The sequence below is a fragment of the Molossus molossus genome, unplaced genomic scaffold (genome assembly GCF_014108415.1).
Source record: "Molossus molossus isolate mMolMol1 unplaced genomic scaffold, mMolMol1.p scaffold_m16_p_10, whole genome shotgun sequence".
In the NCBI taxonomy this organism is placed as follows: domain Eukaryota; kingdom Metazoa; phylum Chordata; class Mammalia; order Chiroptera; family Molossidae; genus Molossus; species Molossus molossus.
In genome coordinates, this window is record NW_023425345.1 from 2,505,886 (window position 1) to 2,523,696 (window position 17,811).

At 53.7% G+C, this 17,811-nt stretch overlaps 1 protein-coding gene across 1 annotated transcript; it reads right to left on the reverse strand.

Moving 5' to 3' along the window:
• Positions 1-312: 312 nt before the first annotated feature.
• CSDC2 (cold shock domain containing C2) lies at positions 313-11,509 on the reverse strand. Its single transcript, XM_036250764.1, has 4 exons — positions 11,348-11,509; positions 2,277-2,575; positions 1,300-1,422; positions 313-755 (listed from the first exon to the last, which is right to left on the reverse strand). The coding sequence occupies exons 1-4, from the start codon at positions 11,507-11,509 to the stop codon at positions 593-595; spliced, it is 747 nt and encodes a 248-aa protein (XP_036106657.1). The 3' UTR covers positions 313-592.
• Between the last annotated feature and the right edge of the window lie 6,302 nt (positions 11,510-17,811).

The window sequence follows — 17,811 nt, forward strand, 5'->3', positions numbered from 1 at the left end:
ACACTGCCTTCTGCCCTCAGACCCCTTTCCTGCCTCCAGTGTGTGCTGAGGAGGGCAGGAGGAAGGCTGGGCCGGGGCACCGAGGGCGGCCTGCTGCCTCTGCCTTTCGCCTTCTTGCCAGGGGCTGGGGGCCCCCCAAAGTGCTCACTACCCTGGCTTTTAAGGGTGAGGTCAAGGCCGCCACAGGAGACCTGGCCCAGGGGCAGGTTTGAGTGCAGTCTGGGCCGGGCCTCGGGCCCAGGCAGGGGAGAAGCTTGCTCCCCAGGGCCGGGCGTGCCCGGCTCCCAGCCCGCCTGATGCAGGCCCGCGGAGGTTCAGTGGACACTTGGGCAGGAGGGCAAGAGGTCCTGTGCCAGTGTAGCAGGGAGGGAAGAAAGAAGAGAGTGGACAAGCAGAGAAGGACGATCTGATGACTTCCCCCTAGGTCCAGCTCACAACAGTCACAGGTCACGGGGCTGGATGGAGGCACACGCGCACGGCCACAAGCACAGACACACAGACGTGCACACTGAGGCCGCCTGGGGGACTGAGCCAGTGCAGTGAGGCCTGGAGCCAGCTGCCGCCTGTCCACCCTGGGGGCTCCCCACCCAGCCTAGGAGCCCACAACCTGGCCGGACCACGTCTCGTGGGGAGTGTGTGGGGCCAGCTGGGTGAGCACCACCTCCACGGCCTGGAACTTCTGGTTCTTGGGCGGGATGGGGCACATCTTGTAGGTCACCTCGTCGCCCTCCACCGGGACGTACTCCCCCTCGATGCTGGAGACAGGAAAGAGGTGTCAGCTCAGCAGCAGGCCCCATTCCCTGGACACCCCCTGCAGCCTGGCCTAGCCTCCCTCTGAGAACCTCAGCACTCTCCTCTAAAATGGGAAGCATAAACTGTCCCTTCCTGTGTTCTTTAGGGATTAAGTGAGATGTGAAAGGACACAGGAAGGTCCCTGAGACTTAGAGTATCTGTGAGCTCCCCAGGTCATGCCTGGCATTAGGGCTGAGACACAGGCCTAGACACCCCTGTCCCCTCCTAGCCTACCTGCCTGCGGGCCCCTTCTAGGCAGAAGGGCCCAGGGGCTGGCCCGGCCCTCCTAGCCCCTGATGCTGAGACTGGATCCCAGGGCTTCTGGAGCTCCTGGGGTCTGAGTGCCCCTCCCCACCGGGCCCGGCCCCTCCTCCCATGCATCCCAGCCCCTGTGAGGAGGAGAAAGGTGCCAGAAGCCCCGAGCTCAGCCAGCGAGGGGAGACTGGGACGCTGCGGCCAAGAGCAGGGCGAGGGAGGGACACACAGACGGCGGGGGACAGGACTCACTCAGATACGTGCACAAAGATGTCCTCCGATCCGTTCTCGGGGGTGATGAAGCCATGGCCTTGTGAGCGTGAGAACTGCTTGCAGACACCCTTGAACACGGGGCCAGCCGAGGCACGGGCTGTCCTAAGGATAGAGTAGGGGGATTAGAGCTGTGGCCCAGGGACCCCCTCCAGACCCCCACAGGCCTGGGCCCTGCCTGTGGAGCCTGCCTCAGTAAACCTACCCCAGGCCAGAAACCAGTTATGCTAAGTCAGTCCTTTCATCATCCCACCGACAAAAGGAGACGAGGGAGGCCGAGGGGACTGACTCTCAGGGCACACAGCAGTGGGTCTCCTGACTTCCAGCCAGTCCCTCTGCACAGCACCCGCCCCACCTCACATCTCCTGAAGAGAGACGGTACCCTGCCCATTCACTTGTCACTCATCCACTCATTTATCAAGCATCTGCCCTGTGCCTAGCCTTGGGTTGGACACAAGGGACACTCAGCACTTGCCGTCAAAAAACTCCTCCGGCCAAGCCACGTCAGTCACCCTGTGGACCCCACAAGCCTCTCCCCCATTGGACCCCACCCAGTGACTGTTCCCAAAGGCCCACTCTACTCCAAAAGGCAACCCCATTTCTCCATTTTTGCCCAGGCTGTTCCAGCTTCAGCCTTCACCTGATATATCTTCCAAACTCAGCTAAGATCTCATCTTCCCAATGCCGAGTCCTCACTCCCAACCCTGCCAGAGGGACTGAATGGTGGACAAATTCCCTCTGAATTGTTTGCAGCTGAGACTTTGTCTAATTCACACTGGATCCCCTGGTCAGGAGCTCAGTAAATCTTTGTGGAATGAATGAATGAATGAACGAACGAACAAACTAACGAACACTAGCAGTTACTGGAAAGTTCATACACAGCTCCCCTGTCCTTGGGAAAGAACAACAGAGGGTGGACAAGGATGGGGCTGAAGCCTGGGCAAGGGGCAGGTACTCACGCTGAATATGTCCTGGTTCGTTTGGTGGGCAGGGGACTGGGCAGGTCCCGAGATGAGACACCGCCCCTCTCCCAGACCCTGCTGCCCTCCCGGTGGAAGGGGAAGGTGGGCCACACTGGGGACTTAGGGGAGTGGAGTGGGGGCACAACTGGGGGTGACGTGGGCTCCGAAGTCATGGTGGGGCCAGCAGGAGAGCCTGGTGGGCTCCCGGGCACAAGGGCCGGTGAAGGGCTTGGGCGTCCTTGTGGGCAGGGCCCGGCCTGGCCCTGCTCAGCAGCCTCACCAGCCACAGGCTCCGTCTGGAAGGGAAGAGAGAGACAGAGGTGAGCGTGGGCCAGGAGGGGCAGCCCCTGAACACGGAGCACAAGTCTGGATGGCAGGGCCTGCCTGCCAGTCCTCACAGAGTGGCGTCAGGGCACTCCTGGCCCATCTCTGATTTCTTGTTCTCACCAGAAAGACAAAGCAATCGTATAACCACGCTGTGGGCTAAACTGTCTTCCCCTAAACTTCATGTGTTGAAGTCCTAAGTCCTAGAGTGATGGTACTTAGAGATGGGGCCTTTGGGAGGTAACTCTGTTTAGATGAGGTCAGGAGGGTAAGGCCCCATGAAGGGGTTAGTGTCCTTAGAAGAGACTTTGGAGAGCTTGCTTCCTCTCTCCCCGCCACGTGAGGACACAGCGAGAAGAGGGCCGTCTACAGATTGGACCCAGACCATGCTGGCACCATGAGCTTGGACTTCTGGCCTCAGAGCTGGAAGAAGCAGGTGTCCGTTGTCCAAGCCTGCATCTGTGGTGCTCCGTCGTGGTCCACACCAAGGAAGACTCACCTCGAAGTCCTTCCAGCCTCTGTTTCGGTTCTCTAACTCTAGGGGCCTGGGAGGTGGGAGGGCCAAGTGGCCACTGATGGTCAGGAACACAGTTTGGCACACGTGTCAGCAATTTTGAATCTCAGCTTTGTCATTTGTAACTTGGTGACCTCAGTCCCAACATGGAGGGTGGATGTGTGGGCTCTGGGCCCAGATGGCCTGGGTTTGAATCCTGGCTTCTCTAGCTATGGGTTGTGTGGCCTTGGTTAATACTCTTAACCTTTGATTCAGTTTCCTACTCTGAAAAGTGAGGATGGTGTTGGTTATTACTTCATAGAGAGGTTGCTGTGAGGATTAAATGACTTGCTACATGCTTAAAATAGGACAAGGGCAGGGTGAACCCTCAGGAAGGTCGGTGGTTCTTCCTTAGCCCCCTTTCCTCCTCTCTAAAATGTGACTGAGAACACTTAGCATGCAGGGTTGCTGAGGAGTCAATGATTTACTGTGTGTGACAACATCTGGCATCTTGTAGATACCCAATAAATTGCTTTTATCAATGCTAATCAATAGAATTCCCACGCCAACAGTGTCTAGATGACCTTGAATTTTCCTCTACTGAGGAAGAGAACATAGTGTCCCTACCCATGTATCTACCTGTCCTCCTTCCCCCGGAGGTCGGGAGGTCTTGGAACCCTGGGGAGAACGCTCGGTGTGCCAGCCAGGCTGTTGACTGAGCCTGGGTCGGGCAGCCTGCCACAATGGGGCCAGCAGGATATCTGGACAGAAGAGCTCCAGCTCAGCTACATACCAGCTACTGACCTTGGGTAGCGCTGCACTGGCCTCAGCTTCCTCATCTGTACAATGGAACTGATAAACTTTGCCTCGCCCCTCACAAACTCTGCCTGGTGGGGCTTGGCTAAGCCTGGGGATATAAGGAAGCTCCCAGAGTCCATAGTCATGTAGGAATGAGGGTGATGGGTTCTCCATCTCCTCACCCCCATTCCTTCACCCCCCCCCACTCAAATGCCCTGGGGTCAGAGGTGAATCCCTGAGCTGAAGTCTATTTCTGGCCTCCATATTGCCCTGCCCCCAAGTCTGGAGTTTCCAGGGAAGAGTTTACGGCTCCTTAGGAGTCCAGAGCCCAGGAATCCCCCAAAACACCACATGGCAAGGCTGGAAGAGCAGGAGTCACTCATTCAACCAACACGGGAGCAGGTCCCTGGCTGCTGTTCAAGACCACACAGCAAGTGGGGTGTTTCTGGGTCAAGACCATGAGCTTTCTCCGCCACCCCTGGGGGTGGAGGTGGGCTCTCTGCTCCCCAGCACCCACACATCCCCCTCCAGCCAGGAGAGCTGGGGGGGTAGGAGAATTGCCCCTTATGGCCCCCCATAGCCCCTCAAGCTGATGTCGGGTTTTCCTCTCTGAGCCCACTCCAGGAGGCAGGAGTGGGCCAGGTTTGGCATTTTTATCCCCATTCGAGAGACAAGAAAACTAAAGCTTCAAGAAGAGAAGCCATCACGAACTTGTACATGAATGTTCACGGCAGCATCCTTCAGCCAGAGAGCGGAAACCACCCAAAGGTCCGTCAGTAGGTGAGTGGATAATCAAAGCGCAGCACAGCATCTAGTCAAATATTACTCAGCCAGAAAAGGAACACACAGCTGCATATGAACCTTGAGATCCTTATGCTAGTGGAGGAAGCCAGACACAGGAGACCCTCGTGCATGATTCCACCCAGAAGTGTCCAGAACAGGCAAGTCCGCAGAGACAGAAAGCAGGTAGTGTTCACCGGGGGCTGGGGGAGGGCGAAGTGGGGAGCGACATCTAGTGGGTACAGAGTCTCTTGTTGGAGTGATGAAAATGTCCTAAAACTGACTGTGGTGACCTCATACAACTCTGTGAATATACCAAAAACCATGGACTGGTCTACCTTAATTAAGCAGGTGAATTACTTGGTATGTGAATTATATCTCAATAAAGCTGTTACCAAAAAGGAAGACAGGCAGCAAAGCTCCCAAGATGAGTGAGGGTGGCAGGCGGTGGGGACAGACGCTCTGCCTCCCTCTCCCCAGGAAGCAGGGAAGCCCTGCCCACTGCAGTTTTTCCAGGCCTGGTATTGTGCTTGGTGGTGACAGCCAGTGCAGGGAGGTCCTGGGGTTGGAGGGGAGAGAAGGAGCTGGGGGAGGGGCAGAGGCAGCCCACAGTGGTTACCAGGGAGACGCAGCTGAGCTGGGCCAGGCTCTGGCCTGCAGGCCTCCCAAGCCAAGGCCAAGGGAGCATGGTGCCCCGGCTGCAGGAAGGAGACAAGCTGAGCTAATATACGGGGTCAGCCCTCTTCCTTCCCCTCCCCAGATGGACCGGCAGTGTCCAGCCCCCACAGGACTTTGCTGAGGCTGTTCCCCCACTACCTACCCCACCTTGGGGGTGGGGCACCCTTGGGAGAAGCAGGGAGTCTGCCTTAGTTCAGGAGGGGCAGATGAGGTCATCGCCACAGTGGTCCTGCTCTGGGCACTCCCCCATCTCCTTCCTCTTCTGGAAATTGGGGTTACAAGACTCCCTCCTTACAGAGCTCCTAGGAGGAAGAAATGGGATCAAAATGTAGGAAGTACCCAGTAGATGCTGAATAAGAGGCTGCTCCTTCCAGACAGGGCTGCTAGATTGGGCATGGGGAGAAGAGGGAGGGGGAGGAAAGACAGACCCACTGAGCTAAGCCAAGCCCAGCCTTCACTCTCCTTTTCCCTACCCCCTCAAGGACTCGCTCATCCACTTGATCCCTGCCCTACCCCTTATAGCTTCTCCTTTCATTAAATTCCTGCAGTGGAACTTCAAGGCTGGTGCATTTACCCCATGCTGTAGATGAGAAAACTGAGGTTCAGAGAGGCTAAGTCACTCACTCAAGGCCACGCAGCCATTAATGTCTGAGACAGGACTCAAACCAGAGCAATCTGACTCTGCAGCCTGGAGTGGGAAGTCAGGAGTCCTGGATTGGGGCCCTGTATTGCTCCTGACTTGCTCTGTGACCTTGGACAGAGTTTCTCCCTCTCTGGGCCCTGCCAGAGCCTAGGAGTTGAAGACCCCGCACCACGCCCAACAGCCTAAGAGACCAGGAAGAAGGGATGCAGAGCAAGCCTCCGAGCCACATCCTTTTTCCAGGTGGGGCTTTTATTGTCTTAATGCCATACATATACCTGCAAGTCTTTTCAGAGACGAGTTTTCATTTCTCAACCTTCCAGTTGCCCTGAAAGGTTGAAATTAGAATTGTTTCCATTTAACAGATGAGAAAGCTGAGAGGTTAAGTGACTTGCCCAAGATCACGCAGCAGATGAGTGACAGAACCCAGATTCGTCTAAAGGTAAACAGTGCTCTTCTAGTCCAGCCAAGATGAGGCTGGAGTTTTTCCAAAAGAACTTTTCCTGAGAAACTAAAGGGGAAAATAACTCCAAGAGCAGAGAAACAGATGCATCTGTAGAACATTTGTTTCAACTCAAACAGACCTATAGCCCAGCCCCCAGAGGCCTCGTGTGCTTGTCAGGGGCATCTCCTGCCCTTCAGAGCTGGCAGTCGGAGCCCTGAGTGCCCTAGCTGAGTGACATCCCCTTTTCTGAGCCTCAGTTTCCTTCTCTGTCAACTAGGGCTAATCAGAGCACCCTGTCCCAGTTGTGGGAGGAGCCGAGGAGCTGTGATTGGGCATCCCCCTGGCCACTCTGACCTTCCCAGCCAAGCTCCTCTTCATTTGCCAGCCCGAAGGCCAAACCCCAGCTGACTCATGATGCTGCAGATAAAAGGGCCCAGGGAGGCATAAACAAAGCATCAAGGACTGTTGGGAGATAACCGGAGGGAGGCCCTTGTGCTACAGCCAGCGTAATGGGACCATGGGACTGTGACTCAACCAGTCAGCAGGTGACCATTGCCCTGGTGCTGGGGATCTTCTAATTCTCCCCCAGAAGGACAGGGCAGGAAATGGCTGTCAGAGTCCTCTCTTGACGATGTGAATAACCTCTCCTTCTGGGCACATCAGGGAAAGCAAGCTGGCTTAACCAGCCAGTGCTGGGCGACCTGGGGCAAACACCTACCCCTCTCTGGGCCTCACTTTTTTTTATATATGTTTTTATTGATGTTTTAGAGAGGGAGAAAGGGAGAGAGAAACATCAATGTGAGAGAGAAACATCAACCGACTGCTTCCTGCACGCCCCCACTGGGGATTGAGCCCACAACCCGGGCATGTGCCCTAACCAGGAATCGAACTGGGGGATGCTCAATCCACTGAGCCACAATGGCCAGGCTGGGCCTCACCTTTTACCTCAGCTATGCGAATTGCCACTGGTCTAGATGCCTAATGAGGGTCAGTCCAATTGTCCTCTGAAGTTGTGGAAAATACATGCATATGCCCTGGCTGGTGTGGCTCAGTTGGTGGGGCATCGCCCCGGGCACCAGGAGGTTACTGGTTGGTTCCTGGTCAAGGACACTTACCTGGGTTGTGGGCTTGCAGGAGACAACCGATATTTCTCTCTCTCTCTCTCTCTCTCTCCCCCTCCCTCCCTCCCTTCCTCTCTCTCTAAAAATCAATAAACTAGTCCTAAAAAACATGCATAAGTCCCAACCAGGTAGCTCAGTTGGTTATATAGTATTGTCCTGATATGCCAAGGTTTCAGATTCGATCCCCGGTCAGGGCACATACAAGAATCAACCAATTAATGCATAAAAAAGTAGATAAGTCGATGTTTCTCTCTCTCCTTCCCCTCTCTCTAAAATCAATCAATCAAATTAAAAAAAAATACATAGCCCAGCCGGAGTGGCTCAGTGGATTGAGCATGGTACCATGCACCAAGAGGTCACTGGTTTGATTCCCAATCAGGGCACATGCCCTGGTTGCTGGCTTGATCCCGAGTAAGAGGCGTGCAGGAGGCAGCCAATCAATGTTTCTCTTTCATCAATGTTTCTATCTCTCTCTCTCCTCTCTCTCTCAAATCAATACCCCCCCCCCCCCCGGCAGAGACAGAGCCCCGGCAGAGACAGAGAGAGAACAGGTTCAGGTGTTCTGGGGGGGGAAGGGGGAGGAAGAAGAAGAGCAAGCTCACTCTGGGGAAAGAAGAGAGGAGAGAAGAACAGGACCTCGCTCCAAAGAGAGAGCTGCCAATAAAAACATATTTTAAAAAATATATACATAAGTAAAAGAAAACCAAGTTCCACGCCTGGACAACAAACACAAGAGGAAACAGCTCTGCCCAGCTGGTGTGGCTCAGTGGATTGAGAACCACCCCATGGACTGAGAGGTCCCGGTTTGATTCCCAGTCAGGGCACATGCCCGGGTTTCGGGCTCGATCCCCACTGGGAGGCATGCAGGAGGCAGCTGATCGATGTTTCTCTCTCACATGGATGTTTCTATCTCTCTCTCCCCTCCTCTCTCTCTAAAAGATCAATAAAAACATTAAAAAAAAAAACAAACAGATGAGCCAGCCTCTCCTTTAGAGGGCCCAGCCCAGTGGGCGGAGCAGATAGACCTAGAATTCAGCGAGAGAACTCCTGATACACAGTTCATGGCTACTACTAGTGATTATTAACTGTGTGCCAGGTGTGGTGCCAAGCCCTTTGCTCCACTCCCTCATTTAGTCCTCACGGCAACTGTGATAATTGTCAGTACTATCCCCCTTCTTCAGAAGAGTAAACTGAGGCTCAGAGAGGTGAAGGGATTTGCTGGGGTCGCACAGCCAGTCAGGGGCAGCACTTTGCAACCTGGAGACATCTAGGGGGATGGATTCAACCCCTGCCAGAGGGGAAGGCAGCAAGCCCCTGGAGCTCCTGCTCTGCCCGGAGAAGGGAGGGCAAGGTATAGAAGAACTAGGGACTTAGGGCTCTATTTCTGGCTTTGTGCTGACTCAGACAATGACCTTGGGTGAGTCACTTGCAAACTCCAGCAAGCTTAAAAAGCACTCCCCTAATAAAAACAACCCAGCCCAAGACCCCACTGTGGAGAAGCAGACAGGGGAGGAAAGGATATGGTGGCCTAGAAATGGGAAGTAACGCAGGATGACAGCTGAGGGGCTTTCTGAAGGTTGGGGTCTTGTCCATGGTGAGCCCCAGGAGGGTGAGGAAACAGCCTCAGGACCACCAGACAGAAGCTGGGACTTTCCCAGCCCCTCCTCCACCCCAGCCCCCAGACGCTCCTTAAAATACATCAGTGCCCAAGCGGCTCCAGCAGCTGGAGGTGACCTAATTACACCTGGTTCTTTCCTTCTCACAGCCCGTGCGTGCGTGTGTGTGTGCGCGCGTGTGTCCTGCCCCAGCCAATACTCGAGTTTGAGACCCTTTCAGTCTTGTCCTTGTCACATGTCCATGCTGCCTGGGAGGCTGCTGTGGGCATCCTTGGCATCAGTGGGGGGTGGGGATGCCAGGATGGGCACCTTGAGAGCCCTGCCCAGGCTGTGTGACCCTGGGCAAGTCACTTTCCCACTCTGAATCCCCCTAGAGAGAGGAGCAAATCGGTCAAAGTAACATGGAAGGTGGCTGAGCTTGAACTCCAATCAGCATGACCCCAAAGGCCTTGACCCTTCCAATGTACTATGCCACTCATCCTGGTGACCATCATTTCCCTTGTTTAGGAGCAAAGAGCCCCCCCCCACTGCTCTTTGCTCCCCATCTTACTGCTCCACATGGACAACGGTCCTGGTTACTTCAAGCCCCCTTTCCACCAGGCTCTGGATCCTTCCTGGTCATGTTCCCTGTGACCAGTGAACATGACGAACTAAGCCAGGTAATGAGCGCCCTCTACTGGTGCCACTCTTGGGGATTTGCCTCCAGACTAGCCTTCGGTGTCCCCCTCCCCACCCACCAGGTGGGTGGAACCCCCTAGTGTCCCCTAGGGAACCCTCCTCCGTGGGCATCCTGAACACTGCCCACCTGTCTCTCTCCAGGCCTGGAAGAGGCCTCTGTGCCCAAGACTGTCCTCTGGCCTCTCCCAGGGCAGTTCCTGCCTACATCTGTCCTTGTTTTTGAGGATGGGTCAGACAGATCCAGCGGGGCGGGGCAGGTATGGGAACATAGATGTTTTAGGAAAATACTTCAAGGAAATGGCAGTGGGGAGGCTAGGAGGAAGAAACATCCAGAATGTGGAGGACCCAGAGGCCTCTGGGATGGAGTCAGGTTTGGGGAACTGGCTCCCCATCCCCCAGGGGAGACAGCCCCTTCCCAGGGAGAGGCCTCAACGGGAGCACATCCAGGCAGCCTGGGTGCCAGGCTCCCAGAGGTTGCTCACCTCCACCCGGGTGCAATTCCACCTCCCCTCCCCTCCCAGCGGATGCAGCGGTTCACACTCTGTATTTATTATTGCTCTCCCTCTGCATCCCCCTCCCCTCTCCCTGGGCAGAGCCTGCAGGCTGGCAGCTTGGCAGGAACCTGCTGTCTCCCTTGTGGGTGCCAGCATCATCACCCCTTATCTCTGCCTGGACTCCTTGTGCCAGGGTCAGGCCAGTCAGGGACTTGGTGCCAGCCAAGGCTGCCCCAGCCCCTGTATCCCACTGCAGGGCCCCAGGAGCGCCTAGCTTATCACCCCTGCCCTCCAGAGTCACAGCCCTTCCCAAGCCCCCCCCCACCCCCACCCTGGCAAGGGTGGAGGTCAGAGCCAGACTGTGAGCAGGGGAGGGAAGTGGTCTCGGAAGAGGCAGACGCTACCAGTGAGGTGGCTCCAAGGTGAAATAATAGCACAGAGCCACCTCTCCACGCCAATTAACACAATTATCCCCATCACACCGGAAAGAAACAGAGTTGGGATGAGACAGCTGCTCCCCATCCAACTGTCTGCTGCAGACGGTCCCTCCCCAGCCCCAGCCCCACATTCCCGAGGAAAAGGCCCATTATGTTCCCTCCAGCACTTTAGTTCGGCATCTGGTAGGAACACGATTATTTCGATGATTTCTCCAGTCATCTCCCCCCTGGTTCCCAGACAGGAGGCTGCGGCTTGGCAGGTGCCTGCTGTTCTCTGCCTCTGAGCCAGACACAAGTCCCAGACACACACGCAGACACACGCGCTGTCTCACAGGGAGCCACACAGCCTAGCTTCCCTCGGGGACCAGGAGATGGAGGGAGGGGCACTGGCAGGGTGGGCTCATCTACACACCCTCCCACACTCCCTCTGTCAACTGAACAGGGCTGGGTCAGCCCTGGGGGAGGAACCCACCTTCCCAGCCCCCCAGCCTTTGCCCCCCTCCTTTGCCCCTGCCAAAGCCAGTTTCTAGAACTGGTGTGGCTCAGCCCCATCCAGCCCCTTACCTCTCCCTGGCAGCTGAGGTCGGGGACTGCCTCCTGCAGCCGGTCTAGCGCTCTGCCTCTCCTGGGTGCTTGGAGCTGGGCACAGGGGACGGGTCTGAAAGCTGTGCTGTGTGTATGAGCGCGTGTGCGTGCGTGCAGATGTGTGTGTGTGTGTGTGAGCATGCGGCACCTCGGCCCCTCACTCACACACGCCTTCCTTCTGACGTCAGGATGAGCAGGGGGGAGGGACGGGGAGGGAAATTTGTACTCCCTGCTTAAAGGGACATGGGCCCAGACACCTCCTCCCAAGTCAGGCACCAGCTGGGTGAGAGAGTTAGCTGCGTCTCCCAGGGCCCTAAAGCTTCTTTTTTTGGAAAGTGGCTTTTATTGCCAGGCCAGGGTGTAATTTGCCCTGCCAGGTGGGAGTGACTGCTGAGGAATGCAGGGGAGGAAGAACCTAGGGCAGCTTGCATTCCTGTCCATTAGAGAGCGGGCGGGCGGGGTGATGAGTGACCTCGTGAGTGTGCGTGTGTGCCTGTGTGTGTGTGTGCTAGGGGGCTGCGGGGCTGCGGGGTGGGGGTTCAGTCTGGGAGGATGGAGGCCTCAGCAGAAAGGGCCCTAGAAGGTGCTTCAGGCAAAGGTTGGGTGAGCCAGGTCCCAGAGATTCTCATAACATCCTCTCCCCTCTGGGACCTTCAGAATGTCCCCTACCTTCCATTGGCACCAACACAGTGCTCAGGACTGCTCTTTGCTTGGCTCTGGGATCCTTGTGAGTGAATGTGTGGGCAAGTTACAAGGACTCATCTTTCTCTGTGGTTCCCTGAGATGTTCCTATGGAACTGAGTTGAAGAGGCCCTAAGGGAGCGAGGATCTTGCTGCGTACACCCGGGCTGAGGAGTCTCCGCCTCTCCTGTTTCCACATCAGGCAAGCCCTGTGAATCAGCCCTGGCACTTGCAGGCTGTGTGACCTTGGGCAAGTCTCTTACAACTCCGATCCTCCACAACTTCGTCTGTAAATAGGGAAGAGAAGGCTGCTGGAGGTCCGAGAGCAATAGGCATAGAAGCCCTGGCTGAAGGCCTGCATAGAGGTGTGTCTCCTTCCCAGCCCTTCCCCCAGCCTCCGCTTGGAAGGAGGGAAGCCTTTCCCTAGTCTACTCTCAGTACTATGGAGGCAGTTGCAAAATAAAAGGAGAGGGCAGTTAAAAGAGAAACAATCATGAAAAATAAAAATAATAAAGAAAACTAGACAGGAAGGTGCCTGAGGGCATCCCACTGGTCAGGTAACCTGCTTTGCCCATCATCCCGCTCTTGCTGGTGAGGAACCAGAGGCTCAGACAGGAGGAGTGACTTGCCTGTGTTCTTTACCCGGTCAGAAGGGTACTTGAACCCAGGGCACCCAATGCTCTCACATACCCTGCCCTTTCAGAACCTCCCAGAATAATCAGACTCACACAGTCCAAACTTCTGATTCTACAAGAAGATGGTGAGACACGTCACCTGCTGTAACCTGGGGCCTAGACCTCTGACTGTCCCACCCTGTCTGAGGACCCTGCCCAGAGGAACCTCCTCCTTTTACATTTTCTTTCTTCTTTGCTTACCTCACTTCCAGAGATAATAATAGTTTCCTTCATCTCATCTGCTTCTTATAACAAGTCTGTGAGGTTCACCTGGATGAGGAAACAGGCTTGGCGTCACCTGGCTCAGAAGTGACTGTGACGGAGCAGGGACCTGAGCCCTGGGCTCTGGACTAGAGCCATGGTGGACACCTGCGATTTTCACTGCCCACCACCCACTGGCCCTTCAGCTGGGAACTCCCCTCTCCTCAGTCTTGGTCCACAGGACCCCTGGCCAGGCCTGGCCAATGAGAACGGGTGCCAGGACTTGGGCAGAACTCGAAGCCAAGGCTGGCTCTTCTCCCCATGGCTCCTGAGTTGGTGCAGCACTGGCCTTGGGCTGTTGGTGACTGAGTGATGGATTACAAACCAATGGGCCAGCAGAGGGGAGTAGCCAGGGAGGACTTCTCCAAGGTGAAGATTTTTTTTTATCCTCACCTGAAGACATTTTTGCATTTATCTTCAGATAGAGTGAGAGGGAAAGAGGGAGGAAGAGAGAGAGAAACATCAATATGAGAGGGACACATGGACCGGTTGCCACCCACCCGACCCCAACCGGGGCCGGGAACAAACTGCAACCAAGGTACGTGCCCTTACAGGAACCGAACCCGGGACTCTCTGGTCCTCAGGCCGAGGTTCTAACCCCTGAGCCAAACCAGCTAGGGCCAAGGTGATGATGTTTAAAATGAGCCCCAACAGCCCAGCAGTTGGAGTGTTGGCCTGCAGACCAGACAGTCCTGGGTTCGGCCCCCGCTAGAGGCACGTACCAAAATCAATCAATCAATCAATCAAATAAATAAAATGAGCCCTGACTGACAAGAAGGAGCCAGCCTTGCCAGAATCTAGAGAGATGACATCGTGGGAAGGGGGACAGTTGGTCGGAAGGCCCTCGGACGGTCATGAGCTTTGGTGTGCCAGAGGGAGAGAAAGGAGGCTGGTGTGGCCTGGAGGCCTGGAGGGCTAGTTCTGAGAAGGCTGAGGCTGGCACACTGAGGCCAACGCAGGGCCAGGGCCCGGCCGACCCCCCTTCATGGTCCAGCCTTTTTTCTCCGAGGCTCCTCCCCACCAGCTGGCGACCTGCGCTGGGCTGCCAGGCAGCGGGAGAGCCCTGAATGGAGGAGGCTGGGTCGAGGTTTAAAGTAGTGTTATGATTATTCTCAACAAGGAGGAGAGGGCACAGCTGTTCATTCAGGAAATGAACAGCCCGTGGCACCACCCACCCACCCACAAGCAGTGAATAACAAAGAAATCATCTGCTGCAATCCAGGGGCTCTGCCTTGGAGGCTGTTTTTTGTGAAAAGCTGAGAATTCAAAAGCTTGTCTCCTTTTTTCTTTTAAAATGTATTTTGTTGGTGTTAATCCTCATCTGAGAATATTTTGCCATTAATTCTTAGATAGATTGGAAGGTGGGGGAGAAACATTGATGTAAGAGGGATACATCAATTGGGTTGCCTCCTGTATGACCCTGACCAGGGCTGGGAATCAAACCTACAATCCAGGTACATGCCCTTAGACCAGGAATTGAGCCCGACACTATTTGGTCCATGGGCTGACGTTGTAACCGCTGAGCCAAACTGGCCAGGACTAAAAGCTCATCTCCTTAAAAGCCACCCTCATCTTGGAGAAGCTAACGAGGTGGGTCAGGGCCAAGCAGCCCCTGAATCCCATAGATTCCACCTGAATTATAATTTCCACTCCATTACTGACTGTCAGCCCACCAACGGGGGCCAGTCCTGGACAACCACAGCCTTGAATCCACATAACCCTTCAAGGTACATATATCCCTAAGGTGTTGGTGCCACTTGTTGGTGCCTAAGGTGTTGATGCAGAAACTCCAGCACAGAGAGGTTAAGAAACTTGCCCAGCATTACACAGCTGGTAACGGAGCTGGGATTAAAGTGCAGGGATCCTGGCTTCCATTTAAAGAATAATTGCATTATTATCCTTTCTGCTATACCACATCACCTTTGAAATGTCTTTCAGTTCCCTGATGCCCGGCTCCTCCACCATGGCATTCGTACCCAGCCTACACTAAGGATTTTGCCTAGTAGATCACAGTGGTCCTTCCTTCTTCTCTTAATCCGACTACTGCCTTTCTGCAGCTCTGATCACCTGATCTGTTCATTTGCTTATACATGTGACAGATGTTTACTGACCACCTACTATGTGCCAGATAATCTAGGCTCAAATACAGCAGTGAATAAGACAAACACTCTCCTTGAGTTTACAAAACTGTCTCATCTAAGAAGGACATAGTGCCAAGTCCACAAATAAATATATAATCACAAATTTGAAGACAACAAATTTGAGACCAAGGAGACCAGTAGGGCTGAGTCCAGCTGCTGAACTAAGGGCAGAAAGACAAATGCTCTGAGAGGGGTCCTAGAAGCTGAACCCAAGGAGGAGAAGGATCCAGCCTTGTAAAAAGCAGGGAAGCACACTTCCCCTCCCTTTCCTTCCCCCAGGCACCTTACCTTCACCTTTCTTTCTTCTAAGCTCCAAAGGCTCTTCTTTTTGCTTTTGTAACTCTGAATAAACTTCCCCTTATTTTAAAAAAAAAGCCCGGCCGGTGTGGCTCAGTGGTTGAGCATCAACCCATGCACCAAGAGGTCGCCAGTTCGATTCCTGGTCAGGGCACATGCCCAGGTTGTGGGCCTGATCCCCAATGGGGGGCATGCAGGAGGCGGCCAGCTGATATTTCTATGTCTCTCTCCCTCTCTCTCTAAAATCAAAGAAGAAAAATTAAAAAAAAAAAAAAAAAGGCAGGGAATAGTGTTACCTAAGGAGGGAACAGCATGAGTGAACTCCCAGAGGCAGGAAAGAACTCTGCATACGGACATCATACGCAGCAGAATTTTCACTGATACATCATCTAAGGCAACAGAAACAAGGGAAAAAATGAACACATGGGACTACATCAAACTGAAAAGCTTCTGCACAACAAAAGAAACAACCATCGAAATGGAAAGGCAGCCCTGGCCGGTTTGGCTCAGCGGTTAGGGCGTTAGCCTGAGGTCCAGAGAGACCCGGGTTTGGTTCCCGCTAAGGGCATGTATCTCGGTTGCAGTTTGTCCCCGGCCCTGGTTGGTTGTGCGGGTGGCAGCCACTCAATATGTCCCTTTCACATTGATGTTTCTCTCTCTCTTTCTCTTCCTTTCTCTCCCTCCCACTCTATCTGAACAAAAAATGGGAGAAAAAAAAGTCCTCGGGTGAGGATAAAAAAAAAAAAATGGAAAGACAACCCACTGTATGGGAGAACATCATTGCCAATGATACATCAGATAAGGGGTTAATTTCCAAAATATATAGAGTACTCATACAACTCAACAAAAGGAAGACAAAGAACCCAATTAAAAAATGGTCAGAGGAGCTGAATAGACACCTCTCTAAACAGGACATACAAATGGCTAAGACACATGTGAAGAAATGCTCAACATCACTAATTATCAGAGAGATGCAAATTAAAACAACAATGAGGTATCACCTCACACCTGTCAGAATGGCCGCCATCAACAAATCATCAAACAACAAGGGTTGGCGAGGGTGTGGAGAAAAGGGGACCCTAGTACACTGCTGGTGGAAATGCAGACTGGTGCAGCCACTATGGAAAACAATATGGTGTTACCTTAAAAAATTAAAAATTAAACTTTCATTTGACCCAGTGATCCCACTTCTAGGAATATACCCTAAGAAGCCTGAAATATACCCTAAGAAACCAATCAGAAAGAATATATGTACCCCCATGTTCATAGCAGCACTATTTACAATAGCTAAGATCTGGAAACAGCCCAAGTGTCCATCAGTAGACACATGGATAAAAAAGCTGTGGTACATATACACAATGGAGTACTACGCAGCTGTAAGAAAGAAAGATCTCTTATCCTTTGAGACGACATGGAGGGACCTGGAAAGTATTATCCTAAGTGAAACAAGCCAAGCAGAAAAAGACAAATACCACATGATCTCACTTATTTATGGAATATAATGATCATAACAGTCTGAGGAATAGGGTAGACCCGGAAACATGGAAGTAGGGTACAGACTGACAACCCTCAGAAGAGGGGCTGGTGGGGGGAGGAAAGAGATAAACCACAGAATTTATATGCAAGTACGCATAACCAATGGACATGAACAACAAAGCCGGGACGGGGTGGGGGGGATGGGGAGGAGGGTGTCAATGGGGTAAAAAAGGAAAAACATCTGTAACAAAAATAAAATTAAAAATAAAATAAAGCCCTGGCCAGTTTGGTTCAATGGTTAGAGCGTCGGCCTGCAGTTCAGAGAGACCTGGGTTCGGTTCCTGCTAAGGGCATGTACCTCGGTTGCAGTTTGTCCCCGGCCCTGGTTGGATTGTGTGAGAGGCAGCCATTCAATGTGTCCCTTTCACGGCGATGTTTCTCTCTCTCTCCCCTCCCACTCTATCTGAACAAAAAAATGGAAAAATGTCCTTGGGTGAGGACAAAAAAAAATTTTTTTAATTAAAAATAAAAGAACTCTGCATATTCAAGGAACTTAAGGTCACTGATGTGGCTAGAGCAGGGAGGAGCAGAAGAGCAGGGACCATATTGTGTAGGGTTTAGGGGGCCTGGCAAGAGGCCCTTTCCTCATCTGAAATGAAACGGGGGAATGACATGCTTCTGCCTCTAGTGTTGCTGGCAGCCTGGCTGCCCTGACGAGGGTAATGATCAATGCAGGCAGCCCTGGCCTGTACGCTGTACCCTGTACCCTGTACCCTGCCCTGAGGACCTGGGGCTGGAGCAGCCAGGCTGATCCCCAGGCGATGCAGGGCTAGGATGGGCTGTGAGCCAGGCTTCCATTGGCCATGTGTCTACACACACCTACACTCCTGACCACCCCAGGTTGAGGGCCTCC